General features: G+C 42.8%; 2 protein-coding genes across 3 annotated transcripts; both read left to right on the top strand.

Annotated features, from left to right (window-relative positions):
* Positions 1–906: 906 nt before the first annotated feature.
* LOC112566030 lies at positions 907–6,449 on the top strand. The gene is made up of 7 exons (XM_025241956.1): positions 907–1,060; positions 1,794–1,894; positions 2,361–2,556; positions 4,146–4,463; positions 5,584–5,703; positions 6,014–6,187; positions 6,417–6,449. Exons 3-7 carry the CDS (start codon positions 2,374–2,376, stop codon positions 6,447–6,449), a joined length of 828 nt encoding a protein of 275 aa, XP_025097741.1. The 5' UTR covers positions 907–1,060; positions 1,794–1,894; positions 2,361–2,373.
* LOC112565768 (beta-1,4-galactosyltransferase galt-1-like) lies at positions 6,213–9,632 on the top strand. 2 transcript variants are annotated; one of them, XM_025241521.1, is made up of 4 exons: positions 6,213–6,714; positions 7,668–7,840; positions 8,312–8,450; positions 8,756–9,632. In XM_025241521.1, the coding sequence occupies exons 1-4, from the start codon at positions 6,517–6,519 to the stop codon at positions 9,008–9,010; spliced, it is 765 nt and encodes a 254-aa protein (XP_025097306.1). In that variant the 5' UTR covers positions 6,213–6,516; the 3' UTR covers positions 9,011–9,632. The 2 variants fall into 2 exon arrangements, with proteins under 2 accessions (XP_025097306.1, XP_025097305.1); XM_025241520.1 differs by having other exon boundaries at positions 8,312–8,462.
* Positions 9,633–10,261: the final 629 nt, after the last annotated feature.

The following is a 10,261-nucleotide window of genomic DNA, read 5'->3' as shown; positions in this document are numbered from 1 at the left end:
AATACAGATGCGAAATAGACAGCAGTGAAAAGAAAAAAACCCTGGAAAAAACAGCTTGATACATCTTTCTCCTGGTTGGAAAAGCGGGTTAAAAAAAAAACATTACTCCTACTTTTGTGATATTTTGCCTCTTGAGAAAAATTTTGTCCATCTAAATAGCATATGTATGGTCGGACACAATATGATGAAATTTATTTTGACGATTTAATAACAGAAAAGTTTTCCAAACAAAATTCTCAACGGAAGTTCATTCAAACCCTAACAATTTCACGCCATCAGAATGCAAATCCAGCAGCACTGCTCCTCCGCGACCTTCCTCACACAAACTACTGTTTCGTGCCCCTTCTGATCCCCACCACCTGCTCATACAGTTAGTAGCCACTAAAGTTCTGCCGAGCAGGGGAGTGGATGATTATCAAGATTCTGATTTTATGGAAAAGCGCTAGAATATATGTTTATTTCGCACTTAAAGCTGTTTAGGAACAAGACAAAAACAGACGAACACCTGGCTTTTATCAAACCGTCGTCCGTATCTGCTACGTCGAAAACGACTAAAGGGAGAGAAGTATTGAGTGTGTTGAGGATTGGATTAACTCCCTGTGTACTAACGACCTGTCAAAGCTACGCGGGGCAACTGATATCCTTAAAATTTATACCGTTACCAGCACCTCAAAAATATCTCCACCGTCAAACACACGCAGCAAAGGCTAATTAATAAATGTGCCCCAAACTGCTGTTCTAACTGAGCAGAAGACAATCTTTTTTCAGGGAGCGTAGCAGACGGGCATCAGCCTCGATCTAGATACGAGATTAAGCCATGTGATCCAGGTGGCCAATCAGAAGAAGGGGCCAGACTTTATTTTCATTTAAGAAAAAAACCGCGCTAGATCTCGCTGCAGTTCTAGATCTTTCTAGTGATTGTGTAGTGTGACTAAGGTTAAGTCTCACAGTTTAGAATGTTCGGGGCGAAAGACAGCATGCTAGAAAGGCAACTGTTTCTTGATTTTTATTTGTAGTAGCTAAGAACAGTACGGATGACAAGCTCCTAGCTATAATGCAGGTAATAATAATAATAAGTGGGAATTAATTTATAAACCACAAAATCTCAGCCAAAGGAGAACGTATTCCGCTGAACAAGAAAACTGTAGATTTTACGGTAACGACTCCAGAGAATAAGGTTAGTAACATCAGGAAAATACTTGGAGGTTATTTATAAATCTTGAAGAAATGTTATCACATGAAACTGCAAAAAGGTGATCATCACTTCAGTTTATTCAATGTACCTCAAGGTCGCTGCCGAAACGAGTGAAGCGGGCGGAATGGAATCAGGCCAATAGATATAAACAGTTGGCCCTTTAAAATAACATTATATAACATCCTGTTGCAAACCAGAAGAGAAAGAAAACTCAGATAAAGCACGTGTAAACATGAAGGTCCAACATTTTTATCCAAATCGAACCACGACAACAAAACATAAACAATATCAAGGAGAGCAGATCACCTCAGCATGTGAGGCGAAGGGGCAGTTAGAGCACGGACGAGATCGTTCAAAGTATTATCGTTAAGCGTGTGTCATCTTTAGTCTGCGTGTCTGCTGATTCTGATGCTGGGTGTTTCAGCGTGTGTCGCCTTTAACCTGCAAAACCCAACGATTTTTAAACTTTACACCTAGATAAGTGTGACTTATATCATTAGAAAGAGTGCTCTCTGATGATTGTAAATCACTATAAATGTTTGCGTGTATTCCCCGTGTGCATCTATTATCTGTAGAATAATCCTGCACTTTGTTGCAGGTAATCATGGCTGTACACCTCCCAGGAAGCTGAGGTGAAAGGTTCCCAGCAGAGAAGTGACATTGTGCACCATCACCATCTGCCCCAATCTTTACCTTCACGTAAGTCTCAGATTCACAACATCTTTACCTGTAGGCATGATCAGATATATAATACCTTTACACTCTTTTTACCATGCTACCTGCAAGTATGGTCAGTGATTCCAAATCCTTACACTCTCACTACCTAAAAGTTTTATCGAAATAGTACCACCTTTACACTGTGTTACCTGTAAAAATCATCTGTCCCATACTCGCTTTACTTGTAGTTTTGCACAGTCTTTGATGGATACATGTTTCCTTCTCACTCCCTACTCTCAACGCAAAAAGCAGATAAGTGCGATATTACCAATCCTTCTATCCCCTTCTAAACTATTTTAATCTAATTGTAAAAGCGCTGATTACTAATCTATCAGTGCTACTGGCTCAATCTGTGCGGGAAAAAGATATAGGGAAAAAATGTCCGACTGTACTTTTCTTAAAGGGCCTCTTCTGCGAGTCATTTGACTGTGTGAGATTTTCCATGCAGGTGCGGTGTGACTATGGCTCGGGGTTTGCGTGCCATCATGCTCTTCTTCGCCATATACGTCACCGGGGTAGTCCTCTTCTTTCAATCGCTCTCACGGCTCAGCAGCAGCAGCAGTAGCGTCAACAGCAAGTTGCCCGTCATTATCGTTTACAGCGACTCAGATGAAGAAGCCGCTACCAACAACACTATTCGATCAGTAAGAGCACGAAAATGTTTCAATCAGGCTAAAGGTACAATAACCAGTCCAACATCAGTCTCACACACATATATTTGTGTGGCGTGTAGTAATGCATTATATATATATCTTAGACAGTATTCATGAAGCAAGGGTAAGTTGCTGCCTGAATGGAGAAATGAAGATTAAGCTTCTTGTCTCTGTAAGTACGACGCACTGTCAAGAATTCACAAATATTACTTTATGTTATTCTATCCCAGGGCATATTTGCCACTGTTTTAGAACTTGACCCATGGGTAAGGCTGCATGTGTAGAGTCTAAATGCTACTAAAGCCCACTATGGAGTCAAAAAGTTTACCCTTGATTTCCCTGTTTTACCTTGTGACAGCCCTCAGGTCATAAGACTACCTTTCCGTTTTCCTTTTCACAGCAACTTAGCTTGGACAGTTTTAGAGGGTACGACAGTGAGAGAGTGAAGATGGGTACTGCAGAGGAGGTGTCACAACCAGGCCAGTTCTTAGCCCCCGCGGGGCCCCGAGGCAAAGGGCATGTGCGGGGCCCTCACGCCACGATCACACGGTTTTAGTTGGGATCTAAAGTCACATATCAATCAAAAGCGCGGGGCCCCTTGAAGCGCGGGGCCCTAGACAGATGCCTCGTCCGCCTGCCCCTAAGCACGGCCCTGGTCACAACGAACTTGTATTACATGACTGCTGGCAGACATTTTTTTCTAGTTTACTACTAAAACGGGGCTGGTGTATAATATACAAAGCATCCGGTTTAGTCACATTCATTGTTTCGGCTCGCCGAGCCTAACAGCGGAGAACTTCACAAAGGCTAAGCCAGGGTGCCCAACGTACGGCCTGCGCGGGTGCCTCATCCAGCCCACTCACTTTAACAAGACACAACATAATTTAATTTTAAACGTCATGGTTCTGGAAAAATCCACCGTGTTCTGAACGAGATTTTTTATCATGTTCAGTGCGGCCATCGCGGCGAAAAAAAGGTTGAGTGTTACACGAGAAGCAACTTTACTTCTCAGTGCGCAGGCGCAGGAGTTAAGAGGTCATGTCCGTCATATGACCGTAGCTTGTAGTTTTGTGTAACACTTACTTTTACAATCGACACGTCTTTGATCCGCGAATCTTCCACAATTGATAATGTTGTTAAAGACATTCTGTCCTAGCACATGAGCAAAACCTCTTCTCGTGCTCACGCTCCTCTCACTGTATATTCCCCTTTTACACGGTTTGCGTATGCATCATCTGTTGACCCATGCGCCTGCGCACTGTGGAAATAAAGGTACTTTTCGGGTTAAGTTGCAGACCGTGACACCTGCGCTAAAGTAGATGGGGGGGGGGGAAGATGTGAGCATGGGGGGACCGCATTTCGCCCCGCAAAGTGCAGCGTCGGGATGAGACAGTCCGTAATAAGTTAGTGCCCTTCTATGAATGCTTTGCGGGCTTCCAAAGGCCCCAGAATTCTATTTGCCCCAGTCCCCGGATCCCCTCAGCGCCTGGCTCCGGGTATCTCTAGCACACCCCATACCGCAACAACGGTAAAGTCACGAGAGTACCTTTCCGGATTGATGTTACCTACCTTCCTGCCAGGTGCCAAGCGTAGAAGACACACGCGTGAAACTACAGGGCCTAGAGGAAGGGATACTGCAGTTAGAGAGGCAGGTGTTCGACATCATCTCGACAGTGGATATAATCCAAAATGGGACAAGCCTTCGCCTGGTCGACGACATCATGAGGATTGACAGAGACAACACCACCGCCGCTGGAGACCGCTTGCAGTCGCAGGACATGCTGTCGGCCGTGAAGAAGAAAAAGAAGAAAGCGCTAGACTATAGCAAAAGCACTTTAATTAGGGTCATGGACGGCCTGGCTGTCTTCTCCGCCTACCACGACGACCGCCAGGACAAGGTGAGCGGTTGTGTATGGTGGGGAGGAGAGGAGAAGTGAGAGAGAGCGGTGGGGAAAAACGAAGCGCAATGTATGTTGCAAACTTCGACCTCATTGCCATGATCAAGTTGAGTGAATGACTCTTAAATTTGACTTAAATTTGTTTTACACCGTTAGAAGAGATTGATTAAGGGGTGGGTATAACAAGCGCTAAAGGGAAGCGAAGGGCCGAGTGGTTAGAGCACTAAAGGTCAAGCGCTTTGATATTCGTGTAGCGCAGAAAACGTTCACCCAGTCGGCCCATTGAAAGTAAAACAATTCGCCCATGATCTAGAACGGTACCGAGGGGATATTTTTTCAATTAAATTTTTATTTCATGAAGATCAACAAACATTACAGAACAAAACATTGCAATGACAGCTCTTCGCCCGTCCAGAACTGTCACGTCAGAAAAGTGAAAGGTCAATCACTTTAAAAAAAAAGTGGGAAAAATCAAATTAATATACAGCATAATATTTTAAATGCAGGATCGATGCACATTTAAGAAAAGGGTAGTTATAATCGGTAGAAAAAAAATCTCTTTAAACCATTTCTTAAAATAATAATGCAACAGGAGTTAAAAATAAAAGAGTAATGAGTGTTCATTTCAGTGAGAACAGGTAATGGAATTACCAGCAAAAGTTTCGTTCAAAGATGATGTTACGGTGCATAATTTAGGAATTCATCAAAGCCTCTTTAATGTAGGATTTAAATACAAGAAAACTTGAGACTGTACATCAAAAGTGTTCTGATCATTAGAAGGAATAACAATGACGAGGGTAAAACAAACAGAAAAAAAAAACAAAGTTTTTGTTCTTTTACATATAGTCCTCAATTCCAAGAGAGAGAAAGGACAACAGCAGCTAACTAGAAAAAACAAAGAGGTAAATTAGATTGATCGAGGGGGACAAAAACTCGTCGCTGCTGCATCAATTACAGTCCCGTGGTAGTCAAGACGCTTACCTGTAACTTCCACGGAACAGCGACTTCGCTTCATGATCTCTTAACCCGTATTTAATGACAAAACCTAATGAATATTGATTCAACACACGGCATTTCACGACAAGACCTACTGATTTAGACTTCTTTTACGGTATTTCAGGTGTGGGTGCGAATGATGGTGATTATACATCTCAACTCCACCAACAAAGCGGGACTGCTGTGCCACTTCGATTACGGAGAAAACAATGGCGTCTACACAACGGAGGCTGCACAATATGAGGTGCGCGCATGTGTAAAATGTTATTGTCTTTGCTTGTTCAGGAGCGCTACTCTCGTGAGTACTTGTAACGAACGCCAGACGCATACTACTTTGTAAACACACACTTATCTCCAACAATTTTTACATACTCAAACGACCATTTTTACTCAGACTTCTGTAAAATCTTCATCCTATCTTTGATGCAATGGAGATGTGCGCGCCCATCTCTTTACCCACACTCGTCTTTGACGTGTAAGTGCCGTCATGAGTACCCCATTGAACACCTGTGACCGCCTTCATCGACTACTCTCCTTTCTATCCCATTTTCCAGATGTGCGAAAATCACGGTAAGGAATATCTCGGCTTCATCTACTCCTGTTCTGTGCCGTTGGGACGTGACCTTAATCTATACGCTGGCGATACTGTGTCGCACTTATCTAGCAACGACAGGCACGCTTTGCGGTTCCTGTACAACGTGTGTCGCCACAGTCACTTCCGGTCAAAGGTCTGTGACGTAGCTATGTCTCTCACTTTGGGTTTGCTTAGAACACTGATAGCACTTAAACCTTTTATAAACGTTTACAAAGTGTTTTCTGGGATTGACACCTTGTTCTGCGAGTGTGTGTATGTGGAGGAGACATGAATAAACAGAAAAACAAGCTATTAAGTGAAGCATCCTAGGAAGAAGAACTACTTTCTCTTGTCATCTTGAAAAGATTGATTCTTTTATTTAGCGATCCAATCTAATGCGCCTTCTGCGGCGGTAAAGAGGGAGTGTGGGGCGTAGTCGATACCCTCCGTCAAAAGGTTACTCATCATAGCTTGTACCCGTTGATGTCCGACCAGGTCAGCACAGACAAGTTCGCCTACAACTTTAGCATCTGTGTCTCCCCACTCTTTGGCTCCGTGAGCCCCAAGCGACTTGTGGAGTTTCTGGAACTCACACGGCTACTGGGTGTTCAGCAGATCTTCTTCTACGACTTCTCTACCTCAAAGGTAGTGCGACGGGTGCTCAGGCATTACGAAGGCAAAGTAAGTCTCTCTCCTATGATTGATTGGTTGATTGTGAACAGGGAAGTTACTTATTGTTTGTTTATTTGTATTTTACTCCGTTCCAGCAAGGTTAAGATACTGAAGTCGAAAAAAAACCTTCATTTCCGACAATTATAATATCTGAGTGACAAAATCCATTTAGAAATAGTCTCCTTTTACAGTTCTAGATTGCAAACTCTTAAGCTTAAAATAAAACACTTTAAAATCTTTGTAGGTCTTGCACCCACAACATGTTTCCTATTTCTTTACCACTTTAAGTACACCGTCTAGTCCAGGACAGTCTAGCTGACCGACCAAAGTCACGTGTAAGATTTGTGTAGCCTCTGTTTGCTGTCAATCTGCAGTAATAGTTAAATAACCAACAGTGTACGAGTGTATCTGTAAGTTCAGTGTTATCCTCATCCGGCCAATGACAACGTACCCATGAAGTCTGCGTAACACGTGAAGGGATGGATCTGCTGTCCACTGGGGGACTTTCTCTCTCGCGCGCGCATGGCCGTCCCGGCTGGCATCAGTTCACCCAAGCTGTGTCCCCTACGACTAGTACTAAAGTGAAGAGCTAAAGATAATAACAATAACCTAATAATTAATGTAACTCCCGCGACGTCAGTAATCCAGCACTAACCACTAACTCAGCAAATGCGCCTTCAGACATGAATGGAACAAAAACCATCGTCCCATCGTGTTCTTCTATTCGACTAGTACTAAAGCATTCGAATCTTTATTAACCCAGTTCAAAGCAAGTACATGTTCCTCGTAAATAAGGGCAAAATAGCGGAGCGAATTCTGCAAGCAACAGCAAACTTAGATACAAAATGAACAAATTTTGTTAGATGCAAACATCATATAGACATGTGAATGGATTCGAAGCGCTGCAAGACATCATGAAGCTCTAGTAAACATTGTGCATCGTTGTGTTCCTCTCGCGTCAGCGCTGGGTTACGGTTATTCCTTGGCGAATGCCGAAGGAGATGTCCAGCAACATCTGGTACCATGGTCAACTGGTGGTCCACAACGACTGTCTGTACCGCACCATGGCGCAGTCCGTCTACACTGCTTTCCACGACATCGATGAGTTCATCGTGCCTCACTCCAAGGATGCAAGGTCAGGGTCATTTCGATGTCGACTTTAGAGTGCATGCAGGTTGGCGCGATGGTTCACGGTTGCGTGTGTGCCGGTGTGTGTTTATCAGGATTGCTTGTGTGTGTGAGACATTACATTTTTCTGCTTTTGTCTCTGTGTGTTTGTTGAGCATCTCACTTTCACGTAATTAACAATATGCGTTTGTGCAATAAATAACACATTTAACATACTGTAAACATACTCTTTTCTGCTTGTCAGGTTGACGTAATTGTTAACAATATGTTTTTGTGCAGTAATGAACAAATTTTACTTACTGTGACAACATTCTCTTCCGTTAGTATTTGTCAGTTTGACATTTGTACCTGTACGATCCCAAACTAATGACTAAACTTGGTGCATCTAGCTGGATAGCGGATAGTCGACAATGACTCCAGGTAAAGTCGTTCTTCGCTCCTTCCACATGTAGTCAGACTTGTATGTTGGATGCTTCAGAACTTACTCCGAGATCATTCCGCCAGAACTGCCAAACGACACGTGTGGCTACAGCTTTGTGTCGGCGTTTTTCGACCCTCTGGTGGCTACCCAGCTCCCCGACGACGTCATGACCGTTTTCTCGACAGCAAGGACAGAGGTTATTAGCATAGTACGTGTAACATTTTCCTTGAATCGTTCACTTTATTATTATCATGATTATTATGATTTTTTTTTCTTCTTTTAATCGCCTCGCATCGGATGCATTAGGCTTTTGCATCTCTTGTTTCCACTCAAAAGAGTTTACGTAGTGTCAGTTTAATGGACGATGCATGCAGATTGTCACTAATGCAGCCTGGCATAATGGAATGACAATATGAACACTGGTAGACATATTAGTCCGTGTATTAAAAATCCAGTTTGCTGCAAGACGTGTTAGCAGGTTGTTTTGTGTCTTTATCCTAGGTTCTGACTAAGGTCATGGTGATGCCTCGCCGTGTGTTCGAAGTGGGAATACACCACGTCAGCAAGCAGCTGCTGGATCCCTGGGAGTCCCGCCCCTTTAACCCCGAGAGGGCGCTCCTACACCACTACAGGGATGCCCTCGACGACTATGACATGAGCTGTGACTCTTGGGTGAAGGACACAACCATTCGGGATCATTACATGCCTGAACTTAACATCCGCATGGCAACTGCTGTGGAAGCCCTCAAACTTTAACTTGAAAAAGCTGAGATTCAGTATTAGCAGCGTAAAGACCAGCGATGTGTGTGGACACTCTTTCTTCAGATCAGGAAATATCAACGAGAGGAGAGCCAGTGAACCCAAGATCGATTTCTACTGAAGAAGCGAGTAAAATGAGTGTATATTGATTATTACAATATTGATTATATTTATTGTGACATCTACCCGTTTACATATGTATTTTCTGAATATTTCGCCTCCCAAGGAAGTACTTTTGTACATTTTACTGACGTATTTTGGGACAGACGCATTGGTCTCTGCAGTCGACAACCTTTATGGCTCCCTTTGGACTTAGGACGTCGTAACTGGTCTTCCTTTAAAGTGCATTTACCAATACCAATAACAATAACCAACTTTATTTGTCCCAATGGGCAATTTAAATGGGAAGTGTGCTCCGTTTTCAATATATATATATAAGTCATTACAATTACAATGCAGTGGAATAGAGAGGAGCAATGAGAGATATGGGCAAGACATTCCTATGCACACCTACACACACACACCGCTGACTGTTCATCAGTGATTGAGCAGCTGGACTGCTGATGGCACATGTTCAGGTATTGACAGAATGCGGGAAGCTTTCCTTACTAATTGTTGGTCACAGAAGGAAGTCAAGTCCCTCTGTTTGATGCCAATGATCTTGAAACAGATGTAAACAATGCATTTGTTCAACTATTCACTATCTTTGGACTGAAAGGGCCGTTGAGAATCAGATCCTGCTCAAATTGTTACCATCGGTGCAGATAGCAAAGCTGTTCTGTTCTTCCATACAAGAGCTTTTCTCGGAGTTTGCTTCTATGGCGGACACTAACAGTCCTTTGTGCAGCTGGCAGCTGAGAGTCTCAGCCGTTCCACGAGAAGTGCAAATATTTGTAGTTAGTTAATAAGGGCGATCACTTCTATACCGTTTTAAATCAAAATTTCTTAAAATTTAACACAGTGTTTTACAAAAAAAATTCATATAAAAAACAAGCCGATTTTGCAAAATTCCTCTCCTACGGTTGTAGATCTATCTTTTAGGTAACTATTTCAAAAAGAATTTTTGAGTCTACTCACAAAATTGACGAAGTTATAAGCTTTTTAAAATGTTTGTTTGGGCGCCATTTTGGATTGTTTTCCATGGCAACCGATAAGCGCGACGAGTACAGTAAAATCATTTTTAGAAACTTCATTCAAAGGGCTAAATAGCTGATACAAAAAAGTCCTCGCTTTCACGTGAAACAAAAA

This window comes from Pomacea canaliculata, linkage group LG6 (assembly GCF_003073045.1).
Source record: "Pomacea canaliculata isolate SZHN2017 linkage group LG6, ASM307304v1, whole genome shotgun sequence".
NCBI classification, from domain to species: Eukaryota; Metazoa; Mollusca; class Gastropoda; order Architaenioglossa; family Ampullariidae; genus Pomacea; species Pomacea canaliculata.
The sequence above is the reverse complement of the archived record's forward strand: the minus strand, read 5'-3'. Positions and strand labels throughout refer to the sequence as shown.

Excerpts from the sequence above, each read along its gene's own strand:
- LOC112566030 (XM_025241956.1), top strand. The coding sequence starts at position 2,374 with ATGGCTCGGGGTTTGCGTGCCATCATGCTCTTCTTCGCCATATACGTC. Across the intron at positions 2,557-4,145 it reads CCAACAACACTATTCGATCA|GTGCCAAGCGTAGAAGACAC; the intron begins GTAAGAGCACGA and ends CCTTCCTGCCAG. Across the intron at positions 5,704-6,013 it reads CGGAGGCTGCACAATATGAG|ATGTGCGAAAATCACGGTAA; the intron begins GTGCGCGCATGT and ends CCCATTTTCCAG.
- LOC112565768 (XM_025241520.1), top strand. The coding sequence starts at position 6,517 with ATGTCCGACCAGGTCAGCACAGACAAGTTCGCCTACAACTTTAGCATC. Across the intron at positions 7,841-8,311 it reads CCTCACTCCAAGGATGCAAG|AACTTACTCCGAGATCATTC; the intron begins GTCAGGGTCATT and ends TGGATGCTTCAG. Across the intron at positions 8,463-8,755 it reads GGACAGAGGTTATTAGCATA|GTTCTGACTAAGGTCATGGT; the intron begins GTACGTGTAACA and ends TCTTTATCCTAG.